Below are 16,699 nucleotides of genomic sequence, written 5' to 3' on the forward strand. Positions count from 1 at the left end.
TTTTGTCAACTCTAATCATATATTTGAAGCTTTTTTTTGTCAACTATAATCATATATTTGAAGCTTTTTTTTTGTCAACTCTAATCATATATTTGAAGCATGGCCATCAAGAATTAGAATTTTAAAACCTGCGTGAAAACTTTAAAAAGTTGCGTGAGGCGAAAAAACTGTTTTAAATCATGACATTTTAAAAAATGTTCAGATTCCATCCAGCCTGATCTACTACTTTTATATTAAATATTCTTAGCACCGCCTTTGCAACAGTTTTTCACAATAAGTTGGCCTTTATAATATACTTAATGGGGTAAATAAATGCTGAAAGTGTCACAACAAGTCAAGATTGTTGTCATTTGCTTTTCATTCAATCTTGCTAACTTTTTAGGATTTTTTGTTCCTTTTCTACAAATAATTTCAACTTCGCCTTGATAAAATTGCAAACCAGACTCATAACAATTTAATATATGAAAGGGCTTATCGTCTAAACTATGTTTTTTACATGCTGCTGCAAATTGTTCAAACCAATTGTCAATTATAGCTGGCTGTGTGACTACTGCTCTAATAGTTTGCATGCCGCTTACTTTTCTTGAACAAATTTGTTTACAATATTCATGAAACCAGAGTACCATTTTCTAGTCAGTTTGCTGACTTTGAATAAGCTAATTTGATTTGATTCTTTTAAATAATTTTCAACAACAGTCAACACTTTATTTCTATCCAAGCCTTAGCCTGTCAATCATAAATTTTAATAAATCAACAATAACAACTTCAGTGATGCTGCTCATTTTTCTTGGTGCTCCTTGGTCATTAAATGATGCTTTTGTTCTGTCAAAAAGAGTAGATTTTGCTGCATAACATTTAGCTGCTTGTGCATATAACATTTTTTTCAATAGCTTGATTATCTAGTTGGATTCGACTCTCACTTTTCTTTTTGTTTAAATTTATTCATATTCTTTTTTTGTAATAATACAATTAACACCTATGCATTAACTTTATGCACGTAAAATAATAAATATCTTTATCAGGATTCAACTGTCTGTTGTTTCTTTTTGCTGGTGGCTAATTTACTTTATGTTTCTATGCACATAAAATAATAATTACATGTATCTGGATTTAAGGGTCTTTTTTTTTTTTTTTTATGCTGGCAGGTAATTTTTTTTTTTTTCAAAGAATACAAATAATAAAAAAAAAATTTATTAAAATAATCAGCATATAATTCTGCACAAAATTGTGTTTTTACTTTTTAATTTTTTCATTGCAAATCTAAGTGTTTTTTTTTTTTTTTTTTTTTGTTAATTTATTTATGATAGATTTCAAATTGAAATCCTTCATGATTGCAATATTTTATATAATTTTTATTATATTTTGTTCGATTTGTCTTGTTTAGGCATTTATTAATTTAAAAAATATTTAAAATAAATTCATTTAAAATAAATGAGTTATGAAACTTTTATTAAAACCATCTGGAATAAGGTTGTATCCAGAATTAGGAAGTTTTACAGTATACAATTTTTTCTAAATGAAAACTTTTTTAAAAGAAGAGTGGGGTGGCCATATTTCAAATGAGTACATACCTTTTAGGAGGGGGGGGGACTTCAAAGTATGCATGGCAACAGGGGGAGGGGGTCAAATTTCTAAATTTTTGGTGTATGTACTTTAATCTCTAAAAATCTCTATTAGGGACTTCAAACCACTTGGGAGTCCCAAAATATTTATGTTTATTTGAGGCTCTGGACTCCAACTCTACATCCTTGAATAAATATCCATCATATCTAGGTAATACCTGCTTGGACCCATACTAAAATTTTGACCAGCATTGAATATTTATCACAGTTTTAATTATCTTCAAGTATTTTTTTTCCCACAGACTATACTAAACCATAGTTGTTGTTTGTTATTAGAGTTCTGAGAAATTCCATGTAAAAGAGGATAATATTTTTCCCTACTCAGTGTAGTTAAGGCAATTTTAAAATATTATAGCATCTGTATGATATTTTATTGACTACGACATATTTCCATTAAATGATCAGGTCTGTGAATTATGAAAAGACGAAAAAAATTAAAATAATAAATTTTGCGGTATCACAAAATATACATGTTTATAGTGAAAAACCCAGACCGAAGATTCTTTTATTTAAAAAAAAATCCCAGACCGAAGATTCTTTTATTTAAAAAAAAATCTTAAAATCATGATTGCTTGTCCAAATTTGAATAAGATTTTTATGTTTTTTAGTTAAAATAAACATCATAGTTTAATAATATGTTCTGATCTTTTATTGGCAATTTTTCTTAATTGTATGCTCTTTCTTGGTTGGAATTCTAGTATTTTTTTGTAAAAATTAATAGAAATATTGTATCTATTACAACTATATGTAGTTAATATATGTCAGAACTGATTAGAGCTAGGATCTATAGTGGGTTAAGGAACTTTTTGATAAGATTTTAACTAAATTCGTGTTAACGCCAATGAGCAAAAGTGATTGTAAGACTCCAAAATGGTGTTCTTTAGATCCACTATTAGGGCTAGTAAAAAGGTTTTGAAAATTATATTAAAAAAAAAAGGAAAGTTTCTTTAAATAAAAAAACCTGAAGCAAAAAAAATTATAACATCTAAAGCTCTTGTTTGGACATAATATGCTAATAAAATCATGCTAATTTCAAAAAAAAGAATTCAAATAATTTGTAAACTGCCTGAACTACACCAAGTACATTTTTATTAGATTTAAACCTGTTTAACCACCTTTTCTTTAAAATTTAACAAGTGATACCAATCATTGAAACAAAAAAAATTTGAATCCCAATTCAAAGCAGATTATAAATTATGATGATTTGATATTCAGTCTAAAAATTTTTTATGCATGATCATTATTAATGATTTTGTAGTAGTTCTGGTACTGGTAAGTAGTAGTTCTGCTACAGAAGTACAGAAGTTCTGCTACAGAAGTACAGAAGTAGTTCTGCTACTGGTAAGTAGTAGTTCTGCTACAGAACTACTTGTAGTAGTTCTGCTACAGAACTGCTTGTAGTAGTTCTGCTACTGGTATCATGTAACCCAGTACAATCTGCTTCATGTCCTGCTGCCTTGTAGGATACGCCTTTTTAGGCAAAGGCTAGGAGATGCCAACTCCGATTTAAAACACCCCCTGCCTTGGGGCTCTTCTTGGGCAGATGTTAAATGCACCCAGGTACTGTCTTGAAGAAGGCCTCCTAGGCAAACACTTAAGGGGTAAACAGTTTCTATCTGTTGATCAGCCTCGCACCCCTTCTTCATCTATTAGGCTGGGGCAGATGTATTTTTAATACATTGTTTCCAGTTTAGGATGTTGAATGCTGGATCTTCTTGACTCAATGCATGGGTTTTGCTTGTGTCTCTGTTTTTATGACTAGGCAACTCATTCTATTATCTCCTAATGAGGGTACAGCTCTAAAACTCAGTTTTATGGTTCTGAGGCCGACTGGTAGTCAGGTTTCCCGAACTCTGTGGTAGCTCTTAGAGAGGCTGATTCCATCAACAGCTGAAAAATATCAAAGTATTAACAGTGCCATGTTGCGATGGATGGTGTCCCTGTTTGTACTTTTGGCGTGCATTGCGGAGGCCACATTTGGAGCCCTTTGTTACGGCTTAGGGTTGATTAGTAGTAGTGAGACAATTGCTTGGGCTATTAAACAGTGTTCTGAGTACTATCTATGCTTTGAGTCAAGTTCTTCAATTTAATTTAAAAATGAATAAAGTACCAAAAAATATAAAACACAAAAAACCATCATCATCACCAAGTTCTCTAAACCTATCGTTCACTAATATTCGTGGTCTTCGAAGTAACTTTTCTTCTGTTGAGTCTTATCTCTTGCAAAGTTCACCAGACCTACTTGCTCTTTGTGAGACTAATTTGAGTTCAGATGTCTCATCTTGTGATCTTAGTGTTGATGGTTATCTTCCTCTAATTCGTAAAGATTCTAATAGTCACATACTTGGCCTGGGCATTTACATTCGTAAGAATTCACCCATTTGTCGTGAAACTAGGTTTGAATCCACAGACTATTCTTTTATGTGCTTTCGTTTAGCACCACTTCACTCTATTGCCTTTCTCTTTGTTCTATATCGCTCTCCTTCATCTCAAGACTGCACACTTTTTGACGTTATTTCTGATCATATTGACCAAGCCCTCTCTCTTTATCCAACAGCTAATATAGTTGTTGTTGGTGAATTTAATGCTCACCACTCTGAATGGCTTGGCTCTAGTGTCAGTGATTCGGCAGGCATTAAAGCCCACAACTTTTGCCTTTCTCAATCCCTAACTCAAATAGTCAACTTTCCAACTCGCTTTCCAGACAACCCGAACCATTTACCTTCTCTACTCGACTTATGTCTTGTTTCTGATCCTAGTCAGTGCTCAGTTTCTCCACATTCACCCTTAGGTGCTTCTGATCACAGTTTGATCTCTCTAAAACTAATATCTCATTCTTCTTCATCACCTGAATCCCCTTATTATCGAACCTCTTACAACTACAGTAAAGCTGACTGGGATTCTTTCCGTGATTTTCTTCGTGATGGCCTTTGGGTAGAAATCTTTCGTCTTCCTGTCGACAAATGTGCTTCTTACATAACTTCGTGGATTCAGGCTGGAATGGAATCTTTTATTCCCTCTCGACCATTCCAGGTCAAGCCTCACTCTCCTCCATGGTTTTCCTCACACTGTGCTGCTGCGATTGCCAATCGAAACCATTACTTCCATATTTATCAGCAAAACAATTCTCCAGGAAACAGACACCTGTTTATTACTGTTAGCAACAATTATAAAAAGGTTTTGTCTAACGCCAAAACCCGCTATTCTCAGGTCATGAAATCTCGTATCTCATCTCAAAAATTAGGCTCTCGTGACTTCTGAAGAATCTTTAATAATATCAATAATAAGGGCAAATCTATAATTCCACCTCTCTTGTATGGTTCAGACTTAGTCACCTCACCTAAAGACAAAGCTGAATTGTTTGCTAAAAACTTTTCATCAATATCATCTCTTGATTCGACTAGTTGCGTTCTACCTGATATTGCCAACAAACAGGTTGATCCATTGCTTGACAATCATATCACTCCAGCATCTGCATCTGAAGTGATTTCCTGCCTAGACTCTTCTACAGCTTGTGGCCCGGACAACATACCTGTTATTGTCTTGCAGAAGTGTTCTCCGGAGCTGTTGTCTATACTCTCAAAACTATTTAACAAGTGCTTATTAGAGTCTTGCTTTCCAGCCTGCTGGAAAGCGGCATCTGGGGCATTCCACGTCAAGTGGAACCACTTTTTGGTCAAATTCAACATCACCGATTCGGATTTTGATGAAAATTGGCTCACATGTTGGGCATATGGACAGAAGAAAAACATGTAAATTTTTTTGACTTAGGTCAATTATTTTCTGAGATATGACCTTTCAAAGTTTTGACCTTTTCACTTGACCTTGGTTATTTAAAACGTCATAACTTTTTTGCTATTATACTTAGGAAGTTGATTTTGGTGGCAAACAGAAGCTCTTGCATAGACAAACAACTTTGTGTCTATACAAAAAAGTGATAAGTTCAATAAAAAAAAAGTTATTGGTCATTTGCTCATTTGACCTTTGACCCTGGTCGATGGCAAAGGTCAAAAGTCATAATTTTTTTTTTACAGATTGCTTTTTTTATTGTGGATGTCCCATGAAAAAATCTTTTTGGGATTCCCATAAACAGCTTTGGGAATAATATTAAAGTATAAGTAGGTTCTAAAAATTTAATATTTATTTGCCTTACAAATGCGATATTTTGAGGTCATTTTCTGTAAATAACCTATTGGAAATATATATTATTAACTATTTCCTTTTTTTTCTTTTATTTTCTAGGTTGTAATTTAATTACTAGTACTATAAATACATACTAAGTCAGTATTAAATTATATGAGGCTTAAAGCTATATATATATATTAAAATAATCAACTCATTTCCATTGAATTAGTCATCAAAAGACAACTTTGTTGCATTCTTGTATTCGTTTATATATATATATATTAAAAACAACTATCTGAGCGTTTTTCAACCTTCTGTTTTATTACATAAAATCGTATATAAATACAAAGTTATAATTCCCATGACAATTATAAAACAACAATAGTCATTAAAAACCATAAATGAATGCGTGACTTTCATCACGTTTATCTACGTGACTTTTACCACGTATACGTAATAATTTTAATTCACTAACTTTAATAGAACAAACTTAGGAATTAGTTTTTAGCAACTTTCAAATTAAATTTAGATTAAAAATGGCATTTCAAGCACAAGTAAAAGAGTTAAAGAAGAGACAACACTGTTGTTATGATCCTTTCCAACACCATAAGAAAAAACAATATAAAACCTTGAGGGTAGCTACTAGTCGGCAAGTAGCTATGTATCCTTCAAAACTTATGGCTGGAGCAAAATTATGTGATACTTGCCGAAAGAGGATCACTGGCTTACCTTCCGAAATAGGATTATGTGATGATAAAAATTCTGCAAATAGTAAAACAGAGTCAGATTCTCAAGGCAATTCCAAATCTCAAGATATTTGTAGTGACAAGGGAGATGAAAATTATCAGTGCCAGGAAGTAGAAATTTCTATTTTTAATAAATCCTTGTCGTTATTGGGTGAGTCACCCTTGGATAAACGCAAGTTACAAACTGTTAAAAGTTATATTCCGGATAAAAAGAAAAAGCTTAAAAAACTTGTAAAAAGGAAGTTAGACCTTTTATCTACTAATTCAGATGCAATTGATACTTTAGAGGATGATGAATATGAAGCAACTAAAAAAAACACATGTGGTGATGACATTGTTAAAGTGCTTCAGGATAAGTATAAATCAACACAAAGTAAGAGTGAAAAGATCATGATTTTGACAATATTTGTTGCTCAATGGAGTAATCGAAAAGTGATGAGAGAATTTAATTGTTCGCATCGACTTGTATCTCAAGCAAAAGAAGTTTTAATAACCAAAGGTGTTTTATCTACCCCTAACCCAAAAAAAGGGAAATCACTACATGTACACGTGAAAGATATGGTAAAAGAGTTTTATTACTCTGACACTGTTAGCCGTGTAATGCCTGGAAAAAAAGATTTTCTATCTGTTATTGAAAATGGGGAAAGAAAACATATTCAGAAAAGATTAGTTTTAAGTAATTTGAAGGAAATTTATCAATTATTTTCAGAAAAGTATCCAAATATCAGAATTGGGTTTTCGAAGATTGCAGAGCTACGTCCAAAAGAATGTGTCTTTGCAGGAGCAAGTGGTACTCACTGTGTGTGTGTATGTACCATTCATCAAAATGTTAAACTCATGATAGTCGGATCACATATGGATGATTTACAAATAGAAACCCCTATTAAGAACTACAAACATGCTTTGGCAAAAATCCAATGCAATCCTTCCTTGCCAGCATGTCCTCTAGGCGATTGTAAAAATTGCCCTGGAGTTGCTATGCTAAAGGAACGGCTGTTGCAATGCTTTGAAATTAAAGGAGTTGAAGAAATTGAGTTTAAACAGTGGACTACAACAAATATGTCCCAGCTTCAAACCTTTATAAAGTCCACTGATGAATTTATTGAAAGATTTTTAGGGAGTTTGAAAACACTTACTAGGCATGATTTTATTGCTCAAGAGCAGGCAAAATATTTAGACTGGAAGAAAAACAATTTATCAGATGGAGAATTTCTGGTTATTGGTGATTTTTCAGAAAATTATGCATTTGTTATACAAGATGCAGCACAGGAATATCATTGGACAAATAATCAAGCAACTTTACATCCTTTTGTTTTTTATTATAAATATGAAGGAAATTTATGTCATGGAAGTTATGTGCTGCTTTTGGAATGTAATATTCATGACACAATTGCAGTTCATCTTTTTCAACGTAAACTAATTAATTTTTTAAAAGTGAAATTTGAGGTATTAAAAATAACATATTTTAGTGATGGCTGTGCAGCACAATACAAAAACTGCAAGAATTTCATAAATCTGTGCTATCACAAAGAGGATTTTGGTATTCCAGCCGAATGGCATTTCTTTGCCACAAGTCATGGTAAGGGCCCTTGTGATGGAGTTGGAGGAACTGTTAAACATGAAGCAGCAAAAGCAAGCTTACAACGTCCATACCATGACCAAATAATGACCACTTATCAATTATATACTTTTGCTAAAGAATACATCCATGGAATTTCCTTTGAATACCTCACTGCAAATGATTGGCAAATCGAATCCACAATATTAAAGGAAAGATTTTCGAATGCTAAAACAATTCCTGGTACCCAAAAACTTCATTGCTTTAAACCATTATCCACGAATGAACTTCAAGTACAAGATTATAGTTCCAGTTCTGTGTCTAGAATTGAAAAAATTACATCACAGAATGTTTGCCAGCTCAACTTCAGTTCAATTACTGGTTACATGGTTGTAGAGTATGATGAACATTGGTGGATAGGTTGTGTGTTGGAAAGCAATCCAGAAAAAAGAGAAGTAACCATGAACTTTCTTCACCCTCATGGTCCAAGTCAACTTTTCTCCTTCAGAGATCCTCCAGATATTTTTACCGTTGATTTGAATGATCTTTTGCTAGCAGTCGAACCCAAAACTACAACTGGTTGGTCATACTTCATTACTTCTAAAGAGTCTGAAGGAGCAACCAAAGCACTTAACTTGCATCATCGTTAACTATTATAGCTTTTTTAATTTATTATTAGCAAATATGTATTGCAATGGTAATGGTGTAAATATTATACTGCATTCAGTACTGTACTGCTATGTAGCTAAAACTGCTAAATAAAGCATTTTTGTTACTTTTCAACTATATACATATATATATATATATATATATATATATATATATATATATATATATATATATATATATATATATATATATATATATATGGGCCAAGTATCACCAAATCATAGTATATTGGTATATGGTAGCTATTATATAACCTAGGGCCTACATTCAATAAATTACCTTAAAATACTGTATAATTTTAAGGTATTTAAATATTAAATTTTTAGAACCTACTTATACTTTAATATTATTCCCAAAGCTGTTTATGGGAATCCCAAAAAGATTTTTTCATGGGACATCCACAATAAAAAAAGCAATCTGTAAAAAAAAAATTATGACTTTTGACCTTTGCCATCGACCAGGGTCAAAGGTCAAATGAGCAAATGACCAATAACTTTTTTTTTATTGAACTTATCACTTTTTTGTATAGACACAAAGTTGTTCGTCTATGCAAGAGCTTCTGTTTGCCACCAAAATCAACTTCCTAAGTATAATAGCAAAAAAGTTATGACGTTTTAAATAACCAAGGTCAAGTGAAAAGGTCAAAACTTTGAAAGGTCATATCTCAGAAAATAATTAAAGTCAAAAAAATTTACATGTTTTTCTTCTGTCCATATGCCCAACATGTGAGCAAATTTTCATCAAAATCCGAGTCGGTGATGTAAGATGGGTGGTTCCACTTGACGTGGAGTGCCCCATCTGTTATCCCTATCTTCAAAAATTCTGGAGAGCAATCTGATTCGTTTAACTACCGTCCTATTAGTCTTCTTACTATCATAAGCAAGGTTTTTGAATCTTTAATTAACAAAAACCTAATTTCTCATCTTGAATCTAATAACTTACTTTCTGACCATCAATATGGATTTCGATCTTCTCGTTCTACAGCTGATTTGTTAACAGTAATAACTGACAGGTTTTATTGTGCATTAGATAAAGTTGGAGAGATTAAGGCCATCGCTCTTGACATTTCAAAAGCTTTTGATAAAGTTTGGCATGCTGGTCTTCTCCATAAGCTTTCTTCTTATGGTGTATCCGGCAACATCTTTAAGTTCATCGAATCCTTCCTTTCCAATCGTAGCATAAAAGTTGTCCTCAATGGACAACACTCTTCTTCTTATTCTGTAACTTCAAGGGTTCCTCAAGGTTCTATTCTTGGCCCTATACTCTTTTTAATCTACATTAATGATCTTCCAGATATTCTCTCTTCTAATGTGGCATTGTTTGCTGATGACACTACCATTTATTCTTGTCGTGACAAAAAACCAACACCCTCTGATTGCTTGGAGGGGGCATTTGAGCTTGAAAAGGATCTTACTTCTGCTACAGCATGGGGCTCACAGTGGCTGGTGAACTTTAATTCAGATAAAACTCAATTTTTTTCAGCTAATCGTTATCGCATTAATTTAGATCCTCCTATATTTATGAACGGTGATGTACTTGATGAGTCACCTACTTTTCATCTTCTAGGATTAACTCTTACTTCCAATCTTTCTTGGAAACCATATATCAAATCAGTTGCAAAATTAGCATCTGCTAAGGTTGCATCTCTTTATCGAGCTCGTCACTTTCTTACTTCGGATTCTACTCTCTATCTCTATAAATCTCATATCCGGCCTTGTATGGAATATTGTTGCCATATCTGGGGCGGATCCTCTAATGATGCACTTTCTTTTTTAGACAAGGTGCAAAAACGCGTTGTAAACATAGTTGGACCTGCTCTTGCAGCCAACCTTCAACCATTATCACATAGTCGTAATGTTGCTTCTCTTTCTCTTTTCTACAAATACTATAATGGGCACTGCTCTAAAGAGCTAGCATCTCTTGTGCCATCTACTATAATTCATTCTCGTGTTACTCGTCATTCAATTAAGTGTCATCCTTTTTCTGTGACTGTTCCTAAGTCCCTAAAAAACGCTTATTCATCTAGTTTTTTTCCACGAACATCAGCTCTTTGAAATTCGCTTCCTTCATCTTGCTTTCCTGACTCATATAATTTGCAATCTTTTAAGTTGTTTGTCAATCGTTGTCTTGCTCTACAATCTTCATCTTTTCTCTTTCAGTAATTTCCAACTTTAATTAGTGGCTGCTTGCAGCCTTGTTGGAAGCGAAGATGTTTAAAAAAAAAAAAAAAGTTCTTTTTTATAAATAATACTCAGCAACAAATATTTGTTTTAATCTATTACTAGCAGTAAGCAACCCTTAATACTAGTTATTAGTAAATAAATTATTAATAACAATAAAAATACATTAAGAATTTGATATATTATCTAAAAAAAAATAATATTAAGTATAAATTTATCTATAAATAATATTTTGATTTCCTACCAGCAATGTCATTGTTTGTAGTTAACAACATAAAAAGACTGCTTTAACATCAGTGAAGTTTTTTTTTAAATCTGTTATTACAGAATAATTTAATAGAAGGCTAGACAACACAACATAATAGCACTGGCAAATAACACCACAACTTAAGATATTTTATTAACTAAAATACTTGAAGTAAAAAGATTATATTTATTACAATATTTGAACAATCGAGGGGCAATCATGGTTAAACAATCGGGGCAATCATAGTTAAACAATCGAGGGGCAATCATAGTTAAATAATCTGAAGTAATCGTAAAATAACAAGTAACTTGTAAAATATTTCTCATCGATTACGGTATTAAAGAAATGTGTAAGAGCTTAGTTATTACGTAAGTTTTATTAATGCTAATTTTATTAATACTAATTCTCATTTAACTCTCATCTTAGAGAGAGAGGGAGAGAAAGAAAGTGTTTTCAAAACAGCATGTTAAAAAAAGTAAAAAAGACATGCAATAAAAATAGTAACTGATTTTATTATGTTACCAGTAATCAAAATTATTTTTACCATAATTATGTAAAGTTCCAGCTTCTCTCTAACTGCTGACTAATGATTAACAGTGTAAATTTCACATCAAATTAAATTTACAAAATTAAAACCAAACATTAGTGTCAAAAGTAAAATCAAATTAACAGACATTAACACCACTTGACGCTGAATTCTGGCAAGTATGTTTTCTGCTCACAACAACTATTTTCAAGTTGCCTATTAGCATTTAATAACTTCTAACTAATAACTTCTTTAAGCCTAATATTATCCATTTCAATTTCACTGTTATCATTAATATTACCATTGTTACAACTGAATAATAAATAAACATAAAAGAATCTTACAAATCATGATCTTTTCTAGGCAAAGACTATATTTTAACTTAAGGTTTATTGAAATCCATACCTTTTTATAAGTTTATATTTAAGTTGTTTATAAAAGAATTTCAAATTTGCTTACAAACCTTGCTTGTAAAACTACATGAATAATAAGAAGAGCCTAAAAGCTACTTAAAAATGACATATGCAATGTTGAACTTTCAACGTTGACTGAACTAATTATTAGTAGTAGTATATGTTTTTAAAATATTCATAAATATTTACAGTAATTTGTTGTTCTATATCGCATAAATATATCATATGCTAAATCTGCAATGAAAAAATGTAACAAATTATGTAATGAAGTAAATACAAAGAAAAGTATCATATATGAAAATTGGAAATCTATGTACAATGATTTCAAATCTGCAAAAAAATCTATTGCTACTGATTCTTGCAAATAAGAAATAAATAAAAATTTTGCTGTAGATGTTGAGCAAGTACTACCAGCAATGTAATTTGGATTGAACTTGGATTCATTTCAAACTTGGATTTTTTTGCTTACCAAGCAAGTTTTCTATCACTACATAGAGTTGTAAAAACCCTGTTTTTTTTTGTGTTTTTTTTTTCTAGGAATGGGGGTGGGGCTTAGTTGTTTTTTTAGTTTTTTAGGGGGTTTTTTTGTTGGTATTTGTGTAGGTTTTGTTGATATTAGTGTAATATTTTTTGGCTTTTACAGAGTTTTTCTAAGTATTTGTTTTGCTTTTTTACTTCTCTTTACAGACATTCTTTAACATTTTTTAAAAAAATTTTCTTTTTTAAAAGTTTCTAAGAAAAAAAACTTTATTTATAATTTTAATTGCAAACATCAGTTTTCATTTTTATTTTTTCTCAGATTGTTAAATTAACAAGACAATGTGACCACAGTCTACTTTGTTATTATTAATTTTCATTATTAAGTTTTAAACCTAATAAATAATTACTTTGATTAGAAATCTGCTCAGTTTATGCTTTAAGTTGTTAAATTCTATATAACTTTATATTGCCATTTGTATTGATCAATTTTTTTATTTTTTTTTTCACAATTGCATTATTAAAATGTTTGAGTACGTTTGTTTAAAATAGATACTCAAAAATTTTATAATTTTTTCAGTTCACTGAAGAGCAGGTCGGAAGTGCAGAGAAAACACAATATGATGCTCAGTTTGAAAATCAAGTTATGCGAGCAGAAAAAACAAGGCATTTAACTGAAAGACTTTTAAAGCAAGCTGAAGCAATGATACAACCAAATCCAGGTAAAAAAAAAAAAAATTTTAATTGTTATTGTTTTTCATCTTTTTGTCTTCTACAAACCCTCTTCCTACTTAACAATAAGAGTTAGATTTTCTCTTTAAAACACTGAGTTACAAAATTACTAGGAAAAAACAGTCATATTATTTAGTCATACTCCTAAACTACTAGTTGCAACATGAAGATTTTTTTTACATAGATTTTTTAATTTAGAAACCAATGTTTCGGTTCTAGGTTATAGAATTGAAGAGTTTTTGTTTGAAAAGTTAGACAAAAAAACTCCAGCCCGTCCAACAAATTCTTTTGTTCTTGGAGAGACTATGTTAGATGCTTCTCAAGATATTGGACCTGGAACTAGCTATGGTATTTAATGCATATTTATTATTTTTTGATAAAACTAAATGTTTTTAAATCTAAAGTAAAATTTATTATTATTTTTTTGTTTTAAATTTATTTATTAATAACTCTTAATTTCAAGTCAGATCAGAGTTAGGAATTCAAGTCAGATCAGAATTTTGCCTCATGTAATCTAGTACAACCTGCCTGATAATCAAGAATCTGATTCCATCAACAGCTATAAAATATAGAGTATTAGCAATATTGTGTTGCACTTTGTAGTTGTTCCTGTTAGCGCTATTGATGTGCATTGTCGATGGTACCGAAGAAGGCCTTTGTTATGGTTTTGGTGGGTACGAGGCAACGGCATAGCATATTGCTCAAGGTGTTATACATTATTTATAATTAAGTCAAGTTCTCTATTTATTCAAAACATGAACAAAGTATCTGAAAATATTTAGCAAAAAAATATAATAATTATTATCACTAAATTGTTAACTCCCAGCTTAATTAATGTTTGGTTACGATCTTGTTGAGACTAAATTCATTGGAGAAAAGAAACTTTGCACTCTGCGAATTACGCAGTTATTAAATTTTTATGATTATTATTGTATTTTATTAAGTTCTATTTCATTTTAAAATAGTTGAAACTAGTTTATAATAAAGTAGTTAGACTTCATTTTTCTAGTTAGTTTTCATTTTTCAGACATTTCTAAGGAGCTGGAGCCGAGCCCTAAAGCCTGGTCTTTACAAATCTTGAATCTACTCCTTGAAAGCACAATAAACTGCTGAGTTCCAGCACTCATGATGTTCCACACAATCACTCTCCAAACAAATGACAGATACTACACACATTATCATTTCCCAAAAATTTTGGCTTGTGTAATTTATTTACAGTATATATTCTTTACAGTATATATACAGTATTATTTACAGTATATATTGGCTTGTGTAATTTATTTACAGTATATATTCTTTGTCTCATTTTCACTTTTAACCCTTTAGTTTCTGTCTTCCTTAAGTACATTCTCTATTTATCTTGTAACTTTTTACCTTCTCTGATAACTGCCATATGGATTGCTTGTTGAGTTGGTACAGGAAGATCAACATCAGTAATCTGAAGTTGTTGACACTGTTATTTTTTTGTAAAACCAATTAAACACCTTTGACTGTCAACTGTTTAATTTTTTGTTTATTAGTATTTGTTGAAAGTTTATAATCACTGCAACTGCCACCTGGTGACCTATTTCATATAAAAATTATAGATGCATATTGTACTTAATGATTCTTGAGATTCATTTTTATGTAATTTTTATAATCTTTTCTTACACTTGATATGAACTCTTCATCAACTTTCTTTGTTGTCCTTTATGCACCTCAAAATAATCTTTTTCATGAAAGCAGCTACTAAATTGCTTGCAGGTTTAGGTTTGTTTTAAATAGGGATCTTTTTTTATTAAATCTTTTCATTTTCAAAATTACTTGTGGGTTTGTATTTTTTTTTTAATAATTTTTTTTTTCTTTTTTTTTTTTAATATTGGTGCGATATGACAATAAACAAGATATGCAATATTGCGCTAATAATGGTAAAATGGTAAAAATATTTTGCGCCAATATTGGCATATCAACTGGCTTGGCTCAAGATATTTGGCGGCTCTAGGCAGAGTTAATTATATAGTTATCAATAATTCATTATTTAATAAAAAATACAGCAAAAACATCTTTTTTGTACTAAAAAGTGGAAAATTAACTTTTTAATTTAAACTTGATAGTTCAGTAAACTAAAGATTGACAGGTCTGGACAAGATTTATTTAGAAACATACCTGTTCTTTACTTTTACTTGGCCAGAACTTTTCATCTAGTAACTAGTAGTAACAAGTTGTCCATAAGTTTGATTTTTATTTGTTGTGTCATCAATTTATTTGCGTAGTGCTGTGTATGTAATAACGCTCTTCTTTTGAGTCGCTGGTGATAGTGTTATGGGTTCAAGTCCTCAGGCTGATTTCTTTTTGTAAATTTTAATGTTTTTTTTTCTAGAAAGTCATTACCTTCTAGAAAAAAAACATTATGGTTTACCTAATGAAAACTTTATTTTGTATGTAAAAAAATGTTTAAATTACAAAAAATTTTCCAAGTTGGCACAGTAGTGTAGTCCTATGGGTGTAACAGAAGTCTGATATTAAGACGCGAGTCTTAATATCAGACTTCTGGTAAGGGTTGCGGGTTCAATCTCTTCTCAGGGATCTTTCTTTTAATTTCAAAATTTTTTCATTTATATTTTGACATTAATATGGTGCATTTTTAACAATATTTAGCCAGTATTTAGATAAATATTGTACTAATATTGCGCCAATGTTGCTTGCTACTAGGAAACTTAATCACATTTTTCCATCTTATTTCTTGTTGTTTGAACTGCTATTTAATAATAATATGACAACATTATAATAACAATGCTACATAACAAATATGCATTGTTAAATACCATAATTCATTGTAAAGACTTAAAAGGAGAAAATAAAATATGGCAAAAGCATATGCTAAAATTATAATCTTTTTTGTACTAAAAAGCAGAAAATAAACTTTTTAATTTAAATTTAATAGTTCAGTAAACTAAAAATAGACAGGTCTGTTTCAAAATGAACCTTGTGCAGACCTGTCAATCTTTAGTTAACTGAACTATTAAATTTAAATTAAATTTTTTTTTTCTGCTTTTTAGTGCAAAAAAGATTATATTTTTTAGCAGATGTTGTTGCTTTATTTTATTTCCTTTCTCAAAGTGAAAAAAAGATTTTCTCAACAAACCAAATGTCACTGACATCACTTTTGCAAACTTACAAACTATAATTTATTGTTTTTTTTAAATGGATATATCATGAAGTTGTTGTTATTATTGTCAAAATATAAAAGTTCTTATTTAAAAATTATACATTTTTCTATATCCTTAATGATATAATAATAAAGGGTATAGAAAACTTTCTCATTTTGGATGGAAGGCAATTTTATTATGTTTAAATGTAAATTTTACCTAGTTTTTTTTTTTTTTTTTCCAATAGAGTATGTATCAATTAACAATTTCATTACA

General features: G+C 30.7%; 1 protein-coding gene across 4 annotated transcripts in view; it reads left to right on the forward strand.

The window, feature by feature from the left end:
- LOC100200409 (endophilin-B1) overlaps nucleotides 1–16,699 on the forward strand; it is a 47,013-nt gene that overhangs the window by 7,700 nt on the left and 22,614 nt on the right. For 2 of the 4 annotated variants that reach the window (XM_065791697.1, XM_065791699.1), the window contains exons 2-3: nucleotides 13,144–13,285; nucleotides 13,515–13,643. In XM_065791697.1, the coding sequence (XP_065647769.1) occupies nucleotides 13,144–13,285; nucleotides 13,515–13,643 (271 nt within the window). Of the gene's footprint in view, nucleotides 1–13,143; nucleotides 13,286–13,493; nucleotides 13,644–16,699 lie in introns of all 4 variants that reach the window. The other 2 variants (XM_065791698.1, XM_065791696.1) reach the window with 1 other exon arrangement.

Source organism: Hydra vulgaris, chromosome 02 (genome assembly GCF_038396675.1).
Source record: "Hydra vulgaris chromosome 02, alternate assembly HydraT2T_AEP".
Classification (NCBI taxonomy): Eukaryota; Metazoa; Cnidaria; class Hydrozoa; order Anthoathecata; family Hydridae; genus Hydra; species Hydra vulgaris.